Source organism: Myxocyprinus asiaticus, chromosome 24, assembly GCF_019703515.2.
Source record: "Myxocyprinus asiaticus isolate MX2 ecotype Aquarium Trade chromosome 24, UBuf_Myxa_2, whole genome shotgun sequence".
Taxonomy (NCBI): domain Eukaryota; kingdom Metazoa; phylum Chordata; class Actinopteri; order Cypriniformes; family Catostomidae; genus Myxocyprinus; species Myxocyprinus asiaticus.
In genome coordinates, this window is record NC_059367.1 from 43,532,979 (window position 1) to 43,558,751 (window position 25,773).

Below are 25,773 nucleotides of genomic sequence, written 5' to 3' on the forward strand. Positions count from 1 at the left end.
ACCAGATGGGTTCGAAAGTCGCCAAATATCTGCAAGACCAAGATTTTACACATCCTGTGAAGCGTCAGTGTTGCTCTAGGGGGCTTACACACTTTTGCTTCACTATGATCAACGACTGAGTCCATCAAAAGATTAAAGTCTCCTCCCAATATTATATCCTGAGGGGTGCCAGCGGCTTGCAACATCCCTTCAAGATATATAAAAAAGCCCTGGTCATCAGCGTTAGGTGCATATATATTAGCTAAAAATCAACCTATGCCCCTGAATTTTCTGCTAAAACGATAATGACTCTTCCCAATTTATCTTTAATCTGTTTGAGATATTTAAATTGTAGATGTTTATTTATCAATATAATGACTTCCCTGCTCTTAAGCCAGCACTAAAGAAAACATGTCCACCCCATATCTTCCCAAAATTTTCAGCTTCCTGCAGGGAAAGATGAGTTTCTTGAAGAAACACTATATCATATTTCATACGCTTAAGAAAAGAAATAACCTTCCTTCTTTTAATGGGGTGCCCCAACCCATTCACATTCCATGTGGAGAAAGATATCCCACTCATATTAACATTTGACATTTTGATATAATAGAAAAAATAAATTGTGTGTTAAAAACAAGATTATACAGACCATATTCCCCATTAGAGCAACAATTAAACCCCGAATTATCCCCCGAACAAAACAAACAGGAAAAAAACTAAAAACATAAGCATTAACCCTGTGCACGACAGTGTGGATCAATCCCTCTAAACTCAAAAGGTCCATGGGCGCCTATGAGAGCCCCCACGACAACTTTGCCATCGGATTGCTCAATTTTGCCTCACAAATTTGTGAGGCAAAATTACATAACAGAAAATACTTTGTAAAACATACCCCAGCCAATAGGCAGAATAAACACAAAGAACATGTAGATTCATTCACAGAACTGTCTCGAAGGCATGTTCCTCCACAAAACAAATTCCAACCGATATAAAGCTGTTCAGTTTCCTTGGACAGACAAACAAGTGTTCCTCAGACAGTCGAGTCAATGTACAGCGAGTCAATCCACTCACATGAGAAACACCCAATGGTTTACTCACCCATTGTTTCTATGAAGGACAGTGCTTGTTTGGGACATAAAAATACTTTTGCAGCCATCCTTGGTGTCTGTTCTCAGTTTGGCCGGAAACATCAGTGCAAAAGCGATCTTCTGTTGATGCAAGAGTTTCTTGCATTCCTTGAACCGATCGCGTTTCTCTCGTTGAATTCGCAAAGTCCGGGAACAAGAAAATATTGTGATTCTTCTAAGAAAGCTTTCCTTTGATCCTCCCCTGTCGCAACATGAGATCTTTATCGGATAATCTCAGAAATTTGGCCAGAATTAATCGGGGCCTGTCTCCCTCAGCAGATCTGTGAGCCGGGACTCTGTGAGCTCATTCAATTTCCAGCTTATGGCCTGTTATGTCGAGCAGACTCGGGAAGAGCTCGTCCAGGAATTTTACCATATTTCTGCCTTCTTCTTGCTCAGGAATTCCAACAATCCGTACCTTGTTCCTTCGGCTCCTTTTTTCGAAATCTTCCAGTTTTTCCAAAATGCCTTCCAGGTCTGTTTTGGTTGCGAGCGGATTAGCGGATAATTCCCTTTCCGATGACTCCAGATAATCGATCCGTTTCTCAACATCTGCCACTCTTGTAACCAACTCAGAGAATTTTGTTTCCATTGACGTAATCAATTGACGTATTACAGCAAGATCCTCCAAGTCAGCAACAACCTTCGTCAGCATCACAAACATGTTGGACAGTTGACGCTGAATTTCCCTGGCCGCGCCATCCAAACAGAGTCCCCGGTCTGCAGGCCCATCAGAGGTTTCATCTTGAGCACGAAAGTGTCTTTTAATGTCTCCAGAGCCCAAGGATTTTGACTTCTTTGCCATGTTTACCTTACTATAGGGTTTAACGTGCATAACAATACCTTTTAGCCATGCCTATTTTTATTATATATATATATATATATATATATATATATATGTATGTATATATATATATATATATATATATATATATATATATATATATATATATATATATATATATATATGTATATATATATATGTATATATATATATATATACATATATATATATATATATATATATATATATATATATATATATATATATGTGTGTATGTATGTATATGTATATATGTTGTCACTCCATACAGTATATTGCTATTATATTTAAGCACAGTTAAACATTTTATGCTTTATGAATTTATTGACCTGTGAAAAAACACTTGCTTTATACATTTTAATCTCTCATATCAGCTAAGCTTTTTATTATTATTAATTTTTTTATTTAAAACTGAAATAGGAGAAACATGCATTCCATAGGAAAACACTGTATGAACATTTTCAAGTTTAGGTCCGCATTATATGCATTGTAATTACATTCTAATAAATAATGTAATACATACATTTCTTTTAAAGCAATGCTCAAGTATCATATTGTTTTAACATGAGCTAAAAGAAATCTCTCTCTTTCTCTCCCTTTGTTCTATCTAAAGGAACGGTGTGGTGCTGGTAAGTTATTATACAAGACACCATTTCATCAAAATGTAATAGGGTTATTCCATGTAAAATCAAACAAATTCCAGAAACTTCCCCTGCATAGATTTAAGTTATGAAAATTCAATAATTGTTTACTCACTCCAATGTTGTTATAACCCTATTTGACTTAGTTTCTTTTTCTTAACACTAAGGGAGAAATTGTGAAAAAATGTTGTGCTCAGTGATGTCATACAATGGCAGTTTATGTAGACCACCTCTTCAAGCTTCAAAAGAACACAAAAGTATAATTCAGAAGTCTAATAAATTATTCCATGAGACTCATGATTAGAAATGTTATGAAATCATATGATAAGGTTTGGTACAAAACAAACCAAAATGGAACGTATTATTTAGTGAAAATGTTCATTGACCGTTGATCTCCTTTGCGAGTTCATGAGTCTGCATGAAAAAAATAAGGCTGGTCATAGAAATGCATGAATTCTTTGACTTCAAACTCTTCAGACATGTTTAGTAAGTTCTGTTCTCAGTTTTGTGTGCAGCTGTGTTGTTTTCTGTTTTCACTGTTGCTTTGGTGGATCTGTTTTTAGATAAACAGAACTAGTTTTCACATGAACACCCCATCTTGTGAGCAGGGGATGCATGAACTGTTGCTCTTGTGCCCTGTCATGAACGCGCACAGCAGATCAACGGTCAGTCAAGATTTTCACTAAATAATACATCAGATTTAGGTTTGTTTCTCACCAAACCTAATCATATTCCTTCAGAACAAGGCATGAGTCACATACAATAATTTATAATAATAATAATTCACTTCTGAATTATACTTTTGCGTTCTTTTGAAGCTTGAAGAGGTAGTCACCATAAACTGCCATTGAATGACATCACTGAGCACAAATTTATTTCACAATTTCTCCCTTTGTGTTCAGAAAAAGAAAGAAAATCATATAGAGTTATAACACAGGGGTGAGTAAACAATGACTGAATTTTCATTTTTGGGTTTACTATCCTGTTTACTGTCCTGTTCTGTGGTCATGTTTTTTAGGGTTTTTCCTGTGTCAAAAAATATTGAGTCAAGTCATTTTTATTTGTGTAGTGCCTTTCACAACACACATTGTTTCAAAGCAGCCTTTGGCTTGCTCACTGGGGTTATTAATACAATTATTATTTAATTACTTATTTTTAAACAATTCACAATCGTAGTTTATCAAACTACACAATGATGACTCTAAGACAGTATAGATATTACAGTTTTATCTTCTGTTAATTGAGTTGCGTGAGTGATCCCGCTTTGCGCTCTCCTGTAAATATCAGGAAGCCTGTTGGACTCGCATGTACTTGCGTGCTCCAGAGATGGCGTGCACGACACACACATGAAACACAGGTGCACGTGTCAGAAGAGAAGCATATTAAGCGCTTATGACAAGCCGAACGCAGGATGAATGTAACTGAATTTACTTGAACAGCCGCCAAAATGTTTTGTGGGGTCTGGCGTGTAGATTGATGTGAAAAAAAAATAAAATAATTTAAAGTAGTGCCCGACCGATATATCATACATAACAAAATGTGACATAAATGAAGGGATCTGAATACTTTATGAATGCACTGTATATCTACCTATCTCTGTGCAAAAATAAAATCATGATGCTGACACCTTTCTATAGTTATTTTTTAACCTGTTGTTTTGTTTCAAAATAGACAAAAATTGTAATATTGACTCCCCTCTACAAAATAAATGATAACTCCATAAATATTGATCAATGGCATTTCATATTTTGGCTTTCATTCATGCATTTCTTAAAAAAAAAAAAAAAACTTTCGCCAGGGACCTCTGAATGAGTTAACACGGAATGACCAGTAACATTAATAGCTGTATGTTTGAAATGACTTCCCTTTTTGGCTGAGGTCAACTAGGTTACCAAATTAGCCAAATAGCTACATTGTATTAGGGTAAATTTTCTGGTATGGAACTAAAGTATTCAACTATGAGTTGAATAATTTCACTAGCAATTGTTAGAGGACTAATGCTTGCTCATTTAGCCCGGCTCCAAGAGAACAAATATACATGCGAGTTGTAATTAATTCATTGATCAAAGTAAGAGTTGTATTGTGTCACTAATGTACCACCTGTATTAACTGAAACAAAAGCATTCTAAGCATTTGTAACAGTCTAATTTTACTGTATTGCGTAGCATTGTGAGGGTTCAAAACCCCACAGAACTCTCGCTTTTTACCATCCAATCTGTCCTTGATGTGTAAAATCAAGTCCTGTCCTACATTTTTTTTTTTTTTCTTAACGATTATCCACTCCACGTAATCACATTATGGAAGTAAAATGGGTTGAGAATACTGTTTCATTTTGAATTTGGATTTCTCTTTCATTGCCACTTCATATAGATCTGTACATTTCATTTACGTTGAAATTCAGCAGAGCAGAAATACAAATCAATCAGATATATGGCCAACGCTGTTGATTATCATTGTTTAAATTCTTTGCCATTTGTCTGTTTGTATGTTTCTTGTATGTTGGCATGAAAGAGCACCGCCTGCCTCAGCTGAAACTCTACACAGCTCTACACGGACAGGATGTGTGCGTCCGTGTGCGGCTTTCATTGGAACCTCTGAGTATGTGTAAGATCACAATAAACCACGTCACTGATGACAACACATTCAGAACTGAAGTTCAAGAAATAGTTCCCAGAAATGAATTGTCTGTCATCATTGACTCTTCTGAATCATTGACTTTTCTGAACCGTATGACTTGCTTTCTTCCTGGAACACAAATGTGCCAAGGATAGCTAGGGCAGATGTCCAGATTTTCAGTGAATAACAACTTAAATCATCTGTTTCTTACCCCAAGCTTAATTACTTTTAGTATAGCACACAAGTGCTATACTAAAAAAAAGTTTTTGAAATTTCTCCTTTTGTGTTACACGGAAGCAAACTCATATGGTTCTGGACGGCATGAGGGAGAGTAAATTATGTCAAAATTGTCATTTTTGGGTGAAATATTTCTTGAATTATTTGTGTTCCGTGTTTGTAGTGGAAAATGAAGGCCTGAAGATAGACTTCAGTGACTCAGAAACGGTTGACTCCCACACGCTTCTCATCTGGAACAGAAACAGATCTCTTTTGGTATGGTTGTAGTGTACCAACCTTTCTTTCAGAAGAATATAGTATGAAGTATTCTTTGTTTCATCACAGGTCTCTAAATCTACTTCAGAATATGTGTTGTGACAGTTGTATTAAATACAAAAAGTATTTGGATGTTTCAGTCACTCTTCAAAATGTGTAAATGTTATTACGTTAGATAATCTGGAAACAAATGCTGCTCAAGCTTTTCTCAAAACTAACATAATTTTTCGGACTCATTTTTGCAATGACTGTTAAGCAACTAGCATTAAATCAGTAAAGGAGGAAGATAAAAATGTTCAATAAATAGTTAAATGCACTAATATTAATGATCAAAATAAAAAATTTCTGTAGGCTGTTTTTCAGTTGTCAAACAACATTTTTTGATCACAGGTGTGTGTTTATTGTTGTTAAAAAATGTATTGATTAAATTCATAAAATAAATAAACATAACATAAATACGGAATCAAATTATATACATGGTGCCCGGCTGAAAAGCCATTACTGGGCAGTATGCTGTCAGAGCCAAAGCTTCGGATTTAGACCAATTGACTCTGTATCCTGAGAACTTCGAAAAGGAATGAATAATTCTGTGGAGGCAAGGCATAGATCTAGTGGGGTCGGAGACAAATAATAAAATATCATCTGCGTAAAGCAAAAGTTTATGCGCCACACCTCCCGCCACCACCCCTGGAAAATCATCTTCCTTTTCTTATCGCAGCTGCTAATGGTTCCAAGGCAAGACAGAACAATAATGGGGAAAGAGGGCAACCCTGCCGGGTGCCCCTATCTAGAGTAAGATAATCTGAAATTAATCCATTTGTTTTTACCGCCGCTACCGCGTGACTATAAAGTAATTTAATCCATCCAATAAAGTATTCCCGAACCCTTATATTTCCAAAATCTTAAAAAGATAATCCCATTCTACCACATCAAACACCTTTTCGGCGTCAAGTGAGATGGCAGTGACCGGAGTCTGATCATTCGCCACTGACCACGTGATATTGATGAAACGCCTATTGTTATCCGAAGAGCTGCGGCCCCGAATAAACCCCACCTGATCTATATGTATAAGAGTCATAACTTTATTAATCGGTTAGCCAAAATTTTGGACAATATTTTAATGTCTAGCTGGATCAGGGAAATTGGATGGTAACTCTTACATTCGCTTGGATCTTTGTCCTTTTTAAGAATCAGACTGATCTGGGCTTATGTCATGGTTGGCGGAAGCTTTCCATTGTTTAATGATTCCATATAAACTTCTAACAAAAGTGGAGCCAGTTCTGTTTCATAAGATCTAAAAAATTAAGGCCTTAATTACCTCGCCAAGCTCCTCCAAGGTTATTTCAGAATCAAGATAATTTTTTGCTCAGTCATCAGTTTAGGGAGTTCTACCGGTTCCACAAAATGTCTAATATCTTCATCAGTAGAAGACATGGAACTATAGAGATCAAGATAGAATTCTTTAAAAGCATTATTAATGGCCAAGGTAAATATTTCACCACCAGCAGATTTCACAGAGGTAATGGTAGAAAAAAAAAAAAAGACACTCTCTATTTTATATCTAGCCAGAAGTTTTCCTGCCTTGTCCCCCAACTCAAAGTATGACTGTCTTGCCCTGAATAGCCAAAACTCCACCTTCCTCCAAACTCCTCCACCTTTCAGGATTTTGGTAAAAGGGATACATTAAAGTGCCAACTATATGATTTATTTTTCTCCGTATGTTGCAACACCTCTAAATTCTCCAGGGCATGATCGGAGACTAAGATGTTTCCAATTGAGCAATCAACAACAGATGAAATGAGGGACTTAAATATATATAAAAAATATATATTCTAGAATAAATCATATGGGTTGATGAAAAAAATGTATAGTCCCTACCAGATGGGTTCAGAAGTCTCCAAATATCTGTAAGACCAAGATTTTTACACATCCTGTGAAGTGTCAATGTTGCTCTAGGGGGCTTACACACTTTTTCTTCACTATGATCAAGGACTGAGTCCATCAATAGATTAAAGTCTCCTCCCAGTATTATATCATGAGGGGTGCCAGCAGCTTGCAACATCCCTTCAAGATCTGTAAAAAAAGCCCTGATCATCAACGTTAGGTGCGGAAATATTAGCCAAAATAAGACTTTGCCCCTGAATTTCTGCCAAAGCAATAATGACTCTTCCTAATTTATCTTTAATCTGTTTGAGATATTTGAATTTTAGATGTTTACTTATCAATGTAATGACTCCCCTGCTCTTACTTGTGCCAGCTCTAAAGAAAACATGTCCACCCCATATCTTCCCAAATGTTTCAGCTTCCTGTGTGGAAAGATGTGTTTCTTGAAGAAACACTATATCATATTTCTTACATTTAAAAAGAGAAATAACCTTCCTTCTTTTTATGGGGTGCCCCAACCCATTCACATTCCACATGGAGGGAGACAATCCACTCATATTAACATCTGACATTTTGACATATTAGAAAAAATAGATTGTGTGTCAAAAATAAAATTATAAAGATGACATTCCAACATTAGTGCAACAACCAAACCCCAAACTTCCCCCCCCCCCCCGAACCAAACAAACAGAAAAGAACAACGTGCGCAGTAACCCCGCACATGACAGCGCCAACTAGCGTCCATCCCTCTAAACTCAAACAGTCCATGTACGCCTACGAGAGCCCCCGCGACAACTTTGCCGTCGGATTGCTCAAGTCTGGTGTTTCTATACGAATGTTGTGAGACAGAATTACACAACAGAAGATAATCTATAAAACAAACTCCAGCCAAAGTATAAACACACAGAACGTGAAGATTTGTCCACATACTGTCCCGAAGGTGTGTTCCTCCACAAAACAAACTCCAGCCACTAGCGGAACCAACACAAAAAAAAAAGGGGGTTCAGTTTCCTTGGAGAGTCAAGCGAATGTTCAGTGAGCCAGCCCATTCGACTGCTACATGAATGCAACAAATGGCCTAATCACTCCAATATCTTGCAAGAAATACTCCACAAAACAAACTATAGCCAGTAGGAGGCATTAAGCACAAAGAATGTGCAGATTCATCCACAACACTGTCCTGAAGGTGTTTTACTACACAAAACAAACTCTAGCCGCTAGGTGGAACCAGCACAAAAAGAAACAAAAAAAGACACTCCTCGGACAGTCGAGTGAATGTTCATCGAGTCGGTCCACTTGGCTGCAACGCGAGTACAACAAAATAACTTAATCACTCCATTGACTTTATGAAGGACAATGCTTGCTGTGGGCATGTAAATATTTTACGGCCATCCTTAGCATCTATTCTCAATTTGGCCGTGAACATCAGTGCAAAAGCGAGTGTTTCTTGCATTCCTTGAATCTATCACATTTCTCTCTTGTCGAATTCGTAAAGTCTGGGAACAAGAAAATGCTATGGTTCTTCCAAGAAAGCCTTCGTTTACTCCTCGCCTCATGTAACACAAGAGCTTTATCAGATGATCTCAGAAATTTGGCCTGAATTGATCGGGGCCCATCTCCCTTAGCGGATCGCCGAGCCGGAACCCTGTGAGCTTGCTCGATTTCCAGCTTATGGCCTGTTATGTCGAGCAGACTCGGAAAGAGCCCGTCCAGGAATTTCACCATATTTCGACCTCCTTCGGCCTCAGGAATTTCAACAATACAGACGTTATTCCGCCGACTACGGTTTTCCATATCCTCCAACTTCTCCCAGATGTGCTTCAAATCCACCTTGGTCACTAGCAGATTAGCAGCTAATTCCCTCTCCAATGACTGCAGATAATCAATCCATTTTTCGACATCCCCCACTCTTGTAACCACCTCAGTGAATTTCGTCTCCGTGGCAGTGATCGATCGACATATTACAGCAAGATCCTTCAAGTCAGCAATGACCTTCATCAGCATTGCCTATATGTTTAACAATTCTCACCAAATTCTCAATTCTCCGGCCAAATCAGCTCCTGGGTTTGCGGCCTACACGGGGGCGTCAGCTTGAGCACGTAAGTGTCTTTTAATGTCTCCAGAGCACGAGGATTTTGAATTCTTTACTTATTGTCTTCCTAGAACAGTTAAGGATCAGGGTGTATCAAAACTCACAGGTTTATGACATAAAAAGTATTAAAACTAGCAAAGTGCGCAAAGTTCGCCGTTCAAAGGTCTGAACCGCGTCACGTGACTCCACAGGTGTGTTTATTGATATTTTAAAACAGCTTTGAATGCTGCTCATCCAGTCAGACTTCTGATCAGAATAACTACATGTTTTATAATAATGATTATATTTTCTTCCTCTCCAGTGGAACAGCACTAATGGGGAGCTGTTGTTTCAGCCTCACAAAGTTAAAGTTAAGACACATGATACGACCACGACATCCCATCAGACATATGTGAGTGAGCACTTGTGTACCGTTATGCATGTTCAAGTGTACTGCGAGTGCAGTCTTTTTACAATCATACTGTCTCTCTCTAGTGGATCCTGCGCTATGACTGTTTCCTGGCTCAGTCTGGCTCTGAGGTCAGCGTGTCTGTTTACAGCAACAATGATATGCTTATCAGTGCATCTTATAATGTAGAGCTCATCAAAACAGGTATCTGTCTCTCTCACTTTCTCTTATACTCCAAAAATGCCCAGAGTTTTCATTAAATTACGAAAGTTGCTGTATTATGTGTGTTTTGACTATGTCTTTAACCAGATAATGAAGACCCAATGCCTGAATTCAGTGTCACCGTGGATAAACATGCTAAACAATTCATTGTTAAGTTGGAAACAGACCAAATTGTGAAGATCAGCCTGTGTTACAGGCATTTATATGGAGAGTGTGAATCAATCTATTTTGGTCAGGTGGGTGAATATATGCATGTATGTGTTTAGACTTCATAAAGAATGATAATGATGTTCAGTGACACCAAACTCATAATTTTAGGACAAACGGTTAAAAAATTACAGGCAAAAATAGCCAATTTTGACATTTCTTGACCCATATGTGGCGATGTCATCAAACTTTGCATGTTACCTTGGATCATGGTCCTGATAAGGCATACCAAATTTCGTTTTGATAGGACAAACCATTGCCGAGATACAGCCACATATCCATTTTCACGTCGACCTTGTTAACTTAATTTCTGAATGGTAGCACAAATTAAAATTATTTCTGGTCAGTTCTGTGTGGTTCGTCTTGAGATTATTTTGAGCCATTTTTTGGATAAATCAGACAAACTTTGAAGGACGTGAAATGTTTAAACTGTAAACATCAGAATTGTGTCTCTAGGACACACGGTTCAAAAGATAACACGCAAAAGAAAAGTTCATTTTTGAACTGGTGGTGGCGCTATAGAGTATTATCTAGACACTCCAAATCTGATATAGGGGCTATTCATGCCCACCCCTATAAAAAATTTTATAATTTTCCTATGTACGGTTTATATACGGGTTGCCATAGACTCCCAGTCAGAATAATATGACTAACGGATACAATAGGGGCTAGACTCTTCGGGACTTTGCCCCTAGTAAGTAACCATGTAGTTAACGTTTCGAAACGTTAACCACATGGTTACTTATTAATGATATATTTTTTGGAGTAGTAAGTATGTGTGTGAGCTTTTTTCTGATTTGAGAGTATTTGTTGTGCTACCTTTAGGCTGGTTTAGATCATGTCTGTAAAAATGATTGTACACAGTACAGTAATGAGAATCACAATTGACAATAATGAGTTACACAAAAGTAAAACATCTGGATGCATTAAAATTTGGGGGGAATGTGTTTGTCATCAAAATACTGTCACAATTGTGGGCTTCATTTTTTGTGTGCAAAATATATATTATATAATATTTTTATTTTTTAATTATTTTTATTTTTGTTTAAAATATGACATTGACATGTTTTTTGTGAGATTAACCCATGCACAGTTTCGGTCTAGATGCACATGGTTTGCATAGATGAATATATGACTTATTAAATGATCAAAGATTTTAATAAAGCTAACCTCACCCGTTAACTTCCAAAATACAAACAACACGTCACATGCCCCACCACAGAAAGAAATATACTGGACCACTGCTACACCACTGTAAAGGATGCATATCTCTGTCTGGTTCATCTTCTCCTGACCTACATGCAGAAACTAAAATCAGCTAAGCCTGTAGTAAGGACTGTAAAGTATGGACTAATGAAGCAGAGCTGGAACTACAAGCCTGCTTTGAATGCACTGCTTGGAGTGTTTTTGAAGCTGCAGCCACAGACCTGGCAGATACTGTGACATCATATATCAGTTTCTGTGAGAATATATGCGTCCCTACTAGGACATTTTTATCATTCAATAACGATAAACCATGGTTTACTGGAAAACTCAGACAGCTTCGTCATGCCAAAGAGGATGCTTACAGAAGTGGGTTAAAACATTGTACAACCAGGCCAGAAACACACTGACCAAGGAAATCAGAGTGGCTAACAAAAGATCCTGCTTCTGTGTGGAAAGGCCTGAAAAGCATTACCAAGTATAAGATACCTCCCCCACGCTCTGTGGAGAATCAACAAATGGCTGATGAACTGAAAGTTTTTTACTGCAGGTTTGAAAAGCCCAGTCTCACACCCCTCCCCTGCTCTGATCTTCACTTCACACACACACACACGCACACCAACACCTCCTGGAACCCACCTCCTCTCCCCTCCTGCTACTCAACCTGCAATTATAGTCTGTGAGGAGTATGTGTGCCAGGTCTTCCGGAAACAAAAGACTAGGAAAGCTTCAGGCCCAGGTCTCATCTGACCAACTGGCCCCCATCTTCACACAGATCATCAATAGATCACTGGAGCAGTGTGAAGTTCCCTGCTGCTTCAAAGCCTCCTCCATCTTTCCGGTCCCCAAAAAACCCAAAATCATGGGGCTTAATGACTACAGACCTCGCTCTCACGTCTGTGGTCATGAAGTCATTTGAGAGACTGGTTTTGGGCTATCTGAAGGACATCACTGGACCCCTGCTAGACCCCCTACAGTTTGCTTACTGAGCAAACAGGTCTGTGGATGATGATGTCAACACGGGACTGCATTATATCCTGCAACACCTCGACAGACCTGGGAGTTATGCAAGGATCCTATTTGTGGTCTTCAGTCCAGCCTTCAATACCATCATGCCTGATCTTCTCTCAACCAAACTGACCCAGCTCTCCATGCCAACCACAATCTGTCGGTGGATCAACAGCTTTTTGACAGATTGGCAGCAGCTAGTGAGACTGGGAAAAATCACATCCGGGACCCTCACTATTACCAGTGGTGCTCCTCAGGGATGCGTTCTCTCTCCACTACTCTTCTCCCTGTACACCAATGACTGCACTGCAATGGACCCCTCTGTCAAGCTCCTGTAGTTTTCAGATGACACCACGGTCATTGGCCTCATCCGTGATGGTGACGAGTCTGCATACAGACAGGTGTTTGAACAGCTGGTGCAGTCACAACAACATTGAGCTGAACATGCTCAAAAGAGTGGAGATGATATTGGACTTCAGGAGAAATCTCCCTGCCCCCCCCCCACCCCACCCCACCAACAGCAATGTGGACGCAGTAGAGTCATTCAGGTTCCTGGGTTCTACCATTTCTCAGGACCTGAAGTGGGACACCCACATAGACTCCATTGTGAAGAAGGCTCAGCAGAGGTTGTACTTCCTTCGCCAGCTGAGTAAGTTCAACCTGCCACTGGAGCTGCTGACTCAGTTATACTCAGCTGTCATCTGTCCTGTGTACATCTATAACTGTCTGGTTTGGTTCAGCTACCAAATCAGACAGAAAGAAACTACATCGGACAGTCAGTACTGCTGAGAGGATTATTGCTGCCCCCCTGCCCACCCTCAAAGACCTGTACGTCTCCAGAGTGAGGAAATGTGCAGGTAGAATCACTCTGGACCCCACACACCCTGCCCACTCCCTTTTTGAACTGGTGCCCTCTGGCCAGCCCTACAGAGCACTCAGCGCCAGGACAACCAGACACAAGAACAGTTTTCACCCTCACCCCATTTACCACATGAACAATTAAACTGCCTTCAGGACTCCCATAGTGCAATAATTTATAAATATGTCATGTACATATGAAAATTCACTCATATTTAATTAAATAACTGTACAAACCACTACCTTGTGCATATATTACCACTTGCACATGTACATACACCATTCTATGTTAGATGTCCTATTTATTTGTATGTCTATTTATACTCTTACCTTGTTTTATATTCTGTCTCATTGTAATGTTCTGTGTGCACTTGCTTGTTTTTCCTATCACCAAAAAAATAAATAAAAAAATTCCTTGTTTACGTGATCACACTTGGCAATAAAGCCCATTCTGATTCTGAATATGAAGTCTTTCAGCTGTGACTCTCAAGAAGTGTTTGTGTTTCAGATTGACCCGAAGGTTAACCCGATAGTTAATCTGAACATCTCTCACCTGGTTCCATGTGTTTGTGTGCAGGTGTGCACTTCATCCAAACTCTTTATCAAATACATCCATTACTACATTTTACTGCGCTACAGATTCTTCATGAACTTCTCGCTGACTCAGTAATGTATAGCATGGATTATTGTGTATTCACAGCTGTGGTTTACAGGAATTGACAGAAGAAGAAACACAGTGTGTCCCTTAAAAGAGACCATAGTGCCACGTGAGTAAATTTTATGTTTGTATATTTGGTATGTTCTTAGGGTTTCTGTCTGAAATTCTTTCACAAATGTGTTTATCATAAATATCTCCTACCAATCTTTGCTATGTGTGTGTGTCTATCTGTAGCCTTCTAAGATACCTTCGTATTTGTCTGTCACGGATAATAAACTAGGAATACCCCAAGGTTCAATTTTAAGTCCATTGCTTGTTATTTTATTTATAAATGTTTTTCCAAGTTGCTGCCCAGATATTAAGTGTCAGCTTTATGCTGACAACACCGTTTTTTATACATCAGCTATGTCACCAGCAAAGGCAGCTGATAGTTTAAATGCCAACCTGGAGGGAATACAGTATCTCAATGGCTTCAAAATACCCACCTCACTTTAACATCAGAAAAACAGTTTCTGTGTGTTTCTCTAATAGAAAACAAAAAGGAACATTGAAAATTAAGATGCAAAATAAAGAAATAGAAAAAGGTAAAAGAGTTAGAGTTCTTAGGTATTATTTTAGATTCACAACTCACATTTGATAGACACTTTTAAAAAGGTGAAGATTAACTTTGTTTTAAATTTAGAAATATAGTACATTTCAAAGTAGGCAGCTCAGCTTTTTATTAGGGATGCACAGATGTATCGGCCGCCGATATTAATCGGCCAATTAATGACCAAATTAAAACCATCGTCAGATCGGTTTAAGCATGAAAATGCTGATATGAAAAAACGATGGTTTATTTATAATTAATTGTCAGCACACTTTTTAAAAACTCTTTGAATTCAAATACACAATCCAGAAATAATTATATAATGAAATAATAATAATAGAATGTAGAAGGGTTGGCACTCCAAAGAACATGTAATATTGAATTCTTTCTTGTTCTCACATTGAGGAAGACATTTCGTTATGTGACACTTGTGAAAGCAACACTTACCAATACATGAGGTAAAACCATCCAAGCACTTTGAAAACAGCAAACTTTGACTTCTGAGACATCGGTATGGTATCTATTAAGGCTGCAGGATTGATTGAGTTAAGTTTGAAATATGGTCTTGCACGATTACAAAAGCTTGAAAGGCTGCATTTAAAAATAGGCTGCAATCAGCTCTTCAGTCAGCACTGTGTAAGCAAGCGCCGTCCTCTAGCGGTCTGGACGGCATTTTCCATTACACCACTATAGAATTTAAAAGGGTGTTTTGTTCCTTTGGTAACTTTTTATTTTTAATTGATGTGGTTATCATTTCCGTGGAATTGCCCAACATAATATGTTTGTATGATATGCATTTGTGATGTTCTATTATATACAGTAGCCTACAAACATGCAAAATGTGAGTTCAGTTTTTTTGAACTAAAAAACAGAAGTGCACAAATGTTTTAGAAGTATACAAATTTTACATCAAGCATCATGCTATGATATTTTGTTATTTTTCAATATATATATTTTTATCTTCATTGTGGCTCTCTTAATAAATGTTGGCCTGTCACATGTTCAACAGATCCGATCCATGTTCAATGGAAATTACTTTTTGTTAGAACAAAAGTTTTGTACCTCTTTGTATGTTTTTAAAACACAATTCCTGAGCAAAACAGTGATCTGATGATAAAAGGTAAGTGCAAAATATCGGTATTGGCATCAGTATCGGCCAATAGTTATTTGTTAAAATCGATGTATCCCTACTTTTCATGCATGCAATGATTTTGTGTCATATTTCATATTGCATTACAGTTTGGACTCAAGGACGTGAATCCACAGTAAATCGGATGATGTCACTTTACAATCAGGCTTTAAAAATCATGGACAATAAACCAAATCATGTGCATCACTGCAATATTTTTAAAAAACAATCTTCTTAGTTTTAAAATATTTATAAATTTGTCCTATATAATATTGGTATTTAAATGTCTGCACAATAAAGCCCCACAGGTGTTAAGTAAATTGCTAAATAGACAGGATGGTAGTAGAACAACAAGGAGCACAGTGAATGGTAACTGTAGGGTTGACCATCGCAAAAAACTCAGGGGCAAAGGGCTTTTTCTGTGAAGGGTTCCCAACTCTGGAACATGCTACCATCTGAAATGAAATCAATAAAAGACATAAAATCTTTCATAATATTGGTTAAGAGCTGGTTTAAAAGAAACCAGAGCTGTACTCCTTTTTTTAATTCTCATTGAATTTTTGGTCTAATCTTTTATGCTATGTTTTTCCAGGGTTGGGAGCAACCTTAATATTTATTTATCCATTTATTTATTTGTTTTTGTATATGATTAGTTTATATTGCTTGATGTAGTTTTTAATTTAAAAAAAACCTGTCGAGGGACCTGAAATGCAAATTAGCATGTGCTATATCACTATGTACAATGCATCTTTGTTAGTTTTTGTGCTGAAATAATGTTTTTGTACTGTCCCTATACAAATTAATAATAAATAAAAGTAAATCTCAGAATGCATAGATTAAATCAAATTGCAGGAATGGCTGAACATTTTATTCTGTTAATACTTTTTCCGAAGGGGGTCAAAATGACAATTTTCACATACGATTTTTGAGAAAAGCTACAGGTCAAAAAATACATGTAAAATGGGCAGTGTCATCATTTTATTTTTACACAGCGATAGGTAGGGCTTTTACTAAAATGGGTATGAAAATGGGGGAGATTAAACGATTACTGCATGGAGCCACATTGAGAACCCCATATCTCTGGGATTTTACCGTATTGGGCCTTAAAAAGTAAGATACAAAAAGGAAAGTTAGTTCTGAACCACAATCTAAAAGTATATTAAGATATCTTTAATACTTCTGGAGTTATAGGCACTCCAAGTTTTGAAAAACAACACAAAATAATGTGTTTTATCCCATATTTGGACTCACACCACTGGCATATAATACAACAAGAGGTGCTGAAGTCAACAGATTTTAGTAATAGATCTACCTATCTCTGTATAAAACTAAAATCATGACGCTGACACCTTTCTAAGGGTATTTTTTTTTTTCTCCAAAATCACAGACAAAAATTCTCATTTTGACCCCCCTCTTCATAATAATGGATTACTCAGTAAATATTGATCCATGGCATTTCATATTTTGGCTTTTTTCATCATTATTTATTATGATTATCTTTTACCAGTAAAGAAATAAATAATTAAAAAGCATGTGACAGAATAACCCAACTTTGTGAATGACGCGTGATCAAAATCTGCAGTTTTCTGCCAGCGCAGATTTCGTGTAGGCTTATTTATGAGGTTCCACTTCAGTTTGGATGCTCCCTTAGACGTTACCTGCCTATGTAGACGTTAGATGACAAGAAAGGTCACAAAGTTTTGGCCAGAGCCTTACTTTGTCCTTTCTCAGATTAGATTGGTTCCCCAGAGAGGAACGTGTGATGTGAATCTGTCAGTGTTGGTCTAGTTTGTGCCATATAGTGTAATTTTTTTAAAATTTTTTTATTGTGTGTTTGATCAGCCCTCTAATCTCTGTCCTGCTCTTGCAGAGGCAGGTGAAATCTTGTCTTCGAGTTCAGCAAGAGTTCTCGGCTCTGTTCTGCATTGGGAGCCTGTCTGCCCTTCCGACCAATCAAATCCCTCGGTCTCCGTGTGCTGGCTTATTCATGAGCGGAGCTCTTACTGTGTCCCCGCCCCCAACTCCACCCTGTACAGCACACAGCATCTGGTAGGTCAGTGGTTCTTAGAGGGCGCGGAAGACTGACCCGTCTGCAATTTCTTTTCCTCCACCTTTTCTCCTGCCTTATTTATATTTCCCCTGCCACTATAGCATGTCCTGCACACGCAGCTTTCTGCACAAAAGTGTTTCTTGTTTCAAAAATGGACGTGACCAAAATAAATTGAGAATGATTGTGGTAGGTGATGAACAGAGATGACATATTGGCAGTATTAGAATGAAATGGTAGCTCACCGCACACACTGCATACTGTGCAGTATATACTGTATACTGACTATTTTGTAAAAATGGTATGTGAATCAGTATGCAACAGTGTTAATCTTGTCAGCAAATTGCTGATGAAAATATTTGTTGATAACGTTTTTATTTTGTCAGTGTCAAGGATAATGAAGACGAGATGATAAAGATGCATCTTGACTATGGTTTGAACTAAAACATACTGTTGATCAAAATATGATGAGAAAATTTATACTGCAAGATATTAGTGATGCACTAACACTTTTTATTGATAATTTTTTAAAGAAAGAAAAATTATTCTATTTCCACAACATAAACATCATATTACAACTTACATCTGCACAGACAGTGAAGCCAATGAACAGCAGAACTAAAACTTATGTGCTAGTCAGAATGTGTAACTTGCATTGTTAATGCACTGTTTCCTTAACACGTTACATGTAATGCAATATCCTAAACTGTTGAGGAATTCACAACAGAGTAAGAGTCTACTTTGAGAGTTGAAAGTAGCTCATACATCAGTAAATTCATTATATGTGATTATTTCAGGTGCTAAAATTTTCAGGACAGTTTTCTCATGTTATTTAATCTTATATATTAAACATTCATCTTTAATATGTTTCATACATGTTTAAAAAGTTAAGTAGTTTACACATTTCTTAGAATATTAGGTTTAGGTTTGTTCTGTTACAGTTTGATACATGTTTTTGTCATTTTGCACACTATCCTCAACTAAAATTGTATTTTAGTCCTTTTAGTCAGAGTAAAATGAATGAATGTTACATGCTGAAATATTGACAAATTAAAAGGACATTTTTGTTAAAATACCATCAATACTGGTATTATGCAACAATAAGCGTTTCAAATAGTAGCATGCTAAATTGTTTTCACATGATCTCTCTACGTTACATGTTTAATTTCAGTTATCTAGAAAATGACCCTTTCAAAAAAGTATGTACTATGGTAGTGATGGTAACAGATGGTAATGCCATGTTACTTTGATATACATATACCATGGTATATGTATCATAGTATTTGCTTGGTACTCCAAGAATTTCACAGTATATATATATATATATATATATATATATATAAGTTGGATCACTTTTGGTAGGTACTAACCACTGCATACTGGGAACACCCCTCAAGACCTGCCGTTTTGATGATGCACTGACCCAGTCGTCTAGCCATCACAATTTGGCCCCTGTCAAAGTCGCTCAGAGCTTTACGCTTGTCCATTTTTCCTGCTTCCAACACATGAAATTCAAGAACTGATTGTTCACTTGCTGCCTAATATATCCCACCCATTGACAGGTGCTATTGTAATGAGATAATCAATGTTATTCACTTCACCTGTCAGTGGTTTTAATGTTGTGGCTGATCAGTGTATATAAACAAGGTACTTTTCTTACTTTGTTGTAAGTGAAATACTTTTATTTTGTCTTTTTGGCGGGTTTTTTTCCACTGTAAAAATGTTTTAACACAATAATGAGTCAAGAATAAGATTTTGGTTGGAAATTTGCATTCTGCACACAGTATACACACTAACAAATGCAGAAATAGTGTGATAACATGCTATTTTAAAGATAGCCGTTAAAAAACATTCTCCGCTTATCTTCAACAGAATTATAATGTGTCTGCTGTTGATAAACACCCTCAGATGTGTGTAAAGGTAATACACACCCAAACACATATTAATAGACCCTGAAAGAGAAATGTGTTCTGCATTTTCCATGTGTATTTGTTTGCTTCATTGCAGTTTTCTCTTAACGGCAGTCATCAAGTCTTCTGCCCCTTTGTGTCAGGTAAGAGTGTACAGAAAGCAGTGTCATGAGTAACTACTGTTGCTATCTTGTTCTCTGACTATAATTTGATGTGGTTTTCTCAGAGGGAAAGTCTGAATGGAGTGTGATGGTTGTTCCTGGATCTCTGCATCTGCATGTTCGACTCACATCTACCACAGCGGCTTCTTTTGCTGCTCAGCTGTGTGTCAGAGACCGAGAACAGTGTGTGTCTGATGGACCCGTCATCTCACGCCGAGTGGTTAGTAGTGTTGTTCTTGTCAAGGGTCTTTTCATTGGCGAAAACGCATTGAATACTCGCATGCATTCATATGGACACTGGCAATATACAATATATTAATACACTAGCAAAAGTAATGGTTTCACAAAAACTCTCCAGACTCAGGCTATTTGTTGAATCAGTGTTGCTGTGTCGGGCTGGCTGGGATGCTCCAATGAACCTAAAACTACCATAAAATAAAACTGTAAAAGAGTTTAGTTCAAAATGGATTCTTTTACCTAATATTTGTATGAGATTAGAGGGTTGGTTTCATTCACAGTAACACATAGCACAAATTAAATTATGGAAATGTAGTGACTACAACAAATGTTAAATCAAATATTTGAGCTTGTCTGTGTAGATTGCAGCTCTACTCACTCTGATCATTCTCTTAAGCAACTTCATGAGTTGCTTCATCCTGAGACACTTTTAAACCAGATTGAAGGAGTTCACATGTGTGCTGGACACTTGTGTTTCTTTCACTCTCCACTCCATTTCATATTAAATCATATATCAGTTTTTGTTTTAGAAAGAAATTTAAACTCGGGCACAACTTGTATAATTATGTTTTTATACCACTGTTCTCAGGATGGGGGCGCCACAGAGTCTGAGTTGAGCATGCGGTTTCCCTTCCTCTCATCAGAACTGTGTGTACAGGTAACAAGAGAGATGCATTCATTAGCTGTTTCATGTCTGTCAGTGTCTTATTGTCAGTCATTATCTGTGGTTGTGTTTAGAGTAGCATACTAGCTTCACATTCTTACGATTCCTAACTCCTTTTTATTATATGGCTGTTTCTTCAACTTCGGGCACTTTTAGCACTGCATTTCTAGAAAGTAAAGTCGCATTAAATTTTTTTTCAAACTCTCACTAGTTTATTTCATTTGTCTATTAACATATGTCCAACCATGCATTTTTACAGATTCATCTTAATCTGAAAAAATAATAATAATAATTTTACGTTGGTATAACCATGTTTCTTGCACTTAGTACCATAGTAAAACCATGCTTTTTTTTAAGTGCCTTGAAGTACCATCTAAATACCGTGGTACATGAATATGGTAGTCATTCAGTATGTACCATAGTATACATCTAAATATCGTGGGATTATCATCCATAACCATTGTAAGGGTTATTTCTGAGATGACAGTAGAAAAGAAGGTGAAGCGTAGTGAAGACATGTGACAATGTAGCACTGAAATGCTTTTCATTTCATAATTTCACACATTATTATTTTTTAAATAGTAGTCAGCTGACTGTGCAGTAAGCAGTACACTAGTATTCATTCTCAAACATAGCCCATGTCTGTCTGAATGTGTACGTCAGATGATGTTTGTTGGTTATCTGTCTGTAGGTGTGGCGCTTGGATCCATTCCTCCATGGCAGACGAATCATTTGTCCTGATTGTAAGTGGAGAGTTTCCTAATCATAAGAGTTTGCTGATAGATGAACATAAACACAAACACACACACATCACTGTGAACTCATAACCCTTCACAGACACTCACAGGAGATGGGGGCTCATCATTAGTGCTGTGTTCACCCTCATGGTAACAGTGACCGTGCTGGTCTGCATCACATGCTACTTGCTCAAAAGAAGCACATCAGGTTAGTCCAGAAACTATTCTTTTTCTAATTTTGACCTGAAGCAGACTCTGCACAAGCATGCAAAATGGGAATGCTTGGTCAACACATTCCCATTCCAGTGTACATGCTTAACAAACACAAGGGGGTGATCGTTACCTTTGAATATCTGTGCCATTAAACCGGATGTACATGAATAAAAACGCATGTCCACCTGAAATTCTCTTCAGCCTGTTGCTCTTCTATGACAGTAGTTGACGTGAGAGTGAAAACAGACTGTAGAAAGACAATTTACACTAGTGTTTGCTATAACACCTCTAGCAGCAACGCTGAGAATTTGTGCTGAGTTATGATATGGTTTTTGTTTTTGTTTTACTTTTATGAGGGCATAGATTTATATAACCATGTCAGCACACAGCACGTCACCCATTTATTTCAAATACCTGAATTGATTAATTGAAGTAAATGAACAATTGTGACGAGTACTCGCATAATCAAATCAACATAAAAAATTATTCAAGAAGACACTTGAAATGCTGCGTGTCTAATCAGATTAGTGCAGGGGTTTTCAAACTTTGATGCCAAAGACCCCAAAACATAATGATTGTCTTTTGTGGGACCCCCTTCCTAATATATAAAGGTAACTTTATATTTTCATGTATAAAGACACATTTAAACTGTATGAGAAATATATTAAGCATGCTATTACAGACATGTTGATTGCTGAAAAACATTGGGTTTGGAACTAGAAGAGGAACATGTATTACAAGTTATTGGCATACATCAGTCATTTGTATTGCATGAATAAATAAGGAATGAGTAATAACATTTTTTTTTTTTTTTTCAGTTTGTTGATTGGTTGGTCTTTATACAAATAAAAGTCGTACATTTTTGTACAAGCCAAGTCATAGCATATCTTACAATTTCGCCATTTCAAATGAATTATGTGTTTTGATGAGATTGTGTTGAAGGAAATTTTTAAAATAATGTAAAATATCAACAAAATTTTTTTTTATCTTTTTGTGTCTTATTACTCTAACTCACAGTTAGAGTAATGTTAAATGGATAAACCAGAAGAGAGATTTTTTTTCTATTCAGATTTATTTGTATAGCACTTTTCACAAGAAATATTGTTTCAAAGCAGCTTTACAGAGAATATGACCTCATAACCCCCAGTGATCAAGTTAAAGGTTCTAGAAATATTTTTTTAATCACAAATCACTATGGAGATCTGTTTTTATTTCTTTCTGTTTAAAACTACGGCTGTTAAAAGAATATAAATAATAGTGATTACTCTCATGATTCCTGACCAGTCTTTGGAAAGCAGAACTAAAACTGTAAGGATGTCAAAATCTTTAATGTTAAACCTTTTTTTTCACATGATTTATACTTTATAAATTTCCTACATATCCCCTAGTGCTCCCTTGTGGCCCAATAAGGGTTCCCACAAATGTTACATTTTAAAATGTAAATTTGAAATGTTCCATCTCACCTCTGCTTTTTCTGACACTATCCTTTAGTCGATTTATAAACTCGACAGAGCATTAACCCTAAAAACATCATCTGTTTGGGAGAACATATTTGCTTTTTGCACCACTCGCTAAACATTTCCCCTCGAAACTGCCATGATACGTGTCATGAACCACGTATTGTCCTTTTGTAAACAATCACGTAATTTTCATGAGATCAGGCTAAATCAATTTTGGTGGCACTTTTGCCACTAGCCCTGGTAAATTTCTGACCCTGTTAGTGAGAATAAAGTAATTAGAAAAATGAACATCTTTCTTTGCTTTTCTACAGAGTGGCGTTCTGCTGAAAGGAGACCCGTGCTGCTTGTGTGCTCGTCTGACAATACCGCCCACGTTACTTCCGTGTGTTCTTTGGCATACAGCCTGCAGAAGGAGCTGTTCATGGACGTAAGGCTGGCACAGTGGGTGCAGTGCCGATCTCAGTCCTCTCTGGCTCAGCTGGGACCCGTGCCGTGGCTGTGCGGTCAGTGTCACGCCGTGCAGAAGGCAGGCGGTGTCGTCCTGATCGCCTGGAGCCCTGACGCCCATCAGTCCTATCTGAGATGGCGGAAGAATGTTTCAGTAGCGAAGGGAAAAGGCGCATCCAAACTCTGTAAGGCCATCATGAATGATGGTGTTGAAGATTGTTGTGAAGACGAGAAGATGTGCTACGATGAAGAATGGATGGAGCATCGACAGCTTTCTTCTTCGACCACTGCTCCCGTGTTCAATGCCGCCCTGGCCTGTCTTTGGGCAGGAATACACAGTGACGACCACGGCCGGGGATTTGGATTGGTTTGCTTCCAGGGTCTTAACGATAGCAGTAACATTCCTAAACATCTCAGATGTATCCGAAAATACAGTCTCCCGAGAAATCTGCCCTCTTTAATACACGACCTAGGCAGCTCGATGGATGGAATGGGAAAAACAGAAGGAAGTTGGCGATGCTGGTCATGTCTTGTGTCAAAAGCACGGTCATTCTTTGCATCACGCCAGCTTGCGCCGAGACTTGAGGCGGGACTGCCTGTGCCAGGCAGGCGCAGCTCCAAGATCATTCTGAAGTTCTCACGGAAATTAAAGAGCGGCACAAAAGGAAAGACGTTGAAGCATAAGAAACGACAAAGTAAAGTCGTGTCATCGTGTTTGTCCAGAAAGGGGTGTACGAAGAAAACAAGTGAGGCAGAACTACTAAGATCACAACTATGAGTTGAACATGCTCTGGAGTTTTTGAACTATAATGTAAACACAAAGCTTTTTTTTTTAATTCACTCGTGTCGTTGTCAGGATCTGACAGTGCCAGATGATCGAATGCTTCATCCACAACCGGAGAGTTAAAATGAATAAACTGAAGGCAATTCTAATTTGAATAATATATGTAAACATTTCTAAGTGGACTTGTACAGTTGTACAGTATTTTATATTTTTAGACCACAGAATTCCCTGAAAATGACTCACAGGAAACCAGGTTTGGTTGGAGGAATAGTTTGGGTATAAAGGAATGGTTCACCCAAAAATTACAATTTGGTCATCATTAACTCACCACAGGTCGTTCCAAACCTGAATGGCTTTCTATCTTCCGTGATATACAAATGGAGGTATTTTGAAGAAAGCTGAGCTAATGTTTTCCATACATTTCAAAGTGGACAGTGATTTTTACTGCCAAGCTTCAAAAAGGACAGAACACAAAATAATAAATAAATCGGCAGTATATGTAAATATTTTGATTTTTTTTAAATACATATATATATATATATCATTTATGAAGGACTGCATCAGTGGTATTTGTACTTATAACAGCTATACTGTACCACACAATTTACCAAAAATGACCAAATGCATTAAGGAGCAGCTGAGTGTACAGTATTTCACTAAATCCACTATTTTCCTGAATGTGGACGTTTTTCATGATTCATAACAGAAGTTTTCTGGTCTCCAGTATTTTAACTCGCATCAGTGTATGTTCTTGCCAGAAAATGTGATGTTTAGCACATTACATTTGTAAAAACTGTCCAAAAAAATAAATAAATATGTGGCTCCATAGTGTCAATACTAGAGATTCATGATGACAAAGTGTCTCACCCATCAAATTTTATGGAGTAGGTGGATGACATGAAGTGAGGTTAGTTAAGTTGATATCATTTGTTAGGTTTCCATCCAAAAATGTGAATCACTGAGCGTTTCCATCATGCGCATTATCTTGAGGGAGCTCACTGTGTCATGATGGAGCAGCTGAATGACCTCCTTGCTTCGGGAAGAGTTGTATTTGCAATTATTGGAGCAATTGTACATAGTTTTATTAAATTCTGCCAGAAGACACTGCAGCCACAATGCCTTAAGTCATAAGTGTATAGTCAGTGGGCATGGCCATGAAGTTTTGGTATTTTCGTACAAGCATGCGCTAAGTCTTGG

General features: G+C 37.6%; 1 protein-coding gene across 4 annotated transcripts in view; it reads left to right on the forward strand.

The window, feature by feature from the left end:
- LOC127414899 (interleukin-17 receptor E-like) overlaps nucleotides 1-25,411 on the forward strand; it is a 49,020-nt gene extending 23,609 nt beyond the window's left edge. The window contains exons 2-17 of one of the 4 annotated variants that reach the window (XM_051653277.1): nucleotides 2,543-2,558; nucleotides 5,082-5,168; nucleotides 5,587-5,678; nucleotides 9,956-10,045; nucleotides 10,129-10,246; nucleotides 10,352-10,500; nucleotides 14,049-14,117; nucleotides 14,241-14,307; nucleotides 17,787-17,965; nucleotides 19,836-19,883; nucleotides 19,971-20,016; nucleotides 20,100-20,254; nucleotides 20,861-20,929; nucleotides 21,627-21,678; nucleotides 21,773-21,880; nucleotides 23,657-25,411. In XM_051653277.1, coding sequence (XP_051509237.1) covers nucleotides 2,543-2,558; nucleotides 5,082-5,168; nucleotides 5,587-5,678; nucleotides 9,956-10,045; nucleotides 10,129-10,246; nucleotides 10,352-10,500; nucleotides 14,049-14,117; nucleotides 14,241-14,307; nucleotides 17,787-17,965; nucleotides 19,836-19,883; nucleotides 19,971-20,016; nucleotides 20,100-20,254; nucleotides 20,861-20,929; nucleotides 21,627-21,678; nucleotides 21,773-21,880; nucleotides 23,657-24,570 — 2,259 coding nt within the window. In that variant the 3' untranslated portion in view covers nucleotides 24,571-25,411. Of the gene's footprint in view, nucleotides 1-2,542; nucleotides 2,559-5,081; nucleotides 5,175-5,586; nucleotides 5,679-9,955; nucleotides 10,046-10,128; nucleotides 10,247-10,351; nucleotides 10,501-14,048; nucleotides 14,118-14,240; nucleotides 14,308-17,786; nucleotides 17,966-19,835; nucleotides 19,884-19,970; nucleotides 20,017-20,099; nucleotides 20,255-20,860; nucleotides 20,930-21,626; nucleotides 21,679-21,772; nucleotides 21,881-23,656 lie in introns of those variants that run through there. The other 3 variants (XM_051653278.1, XM_051653279.1, XM_051653280.1) reach the window with 3 other exon arrangements.
- The last annotated feature ends 362 nt before the right edge of the window (nucleotides 25,412-25,773 follow it).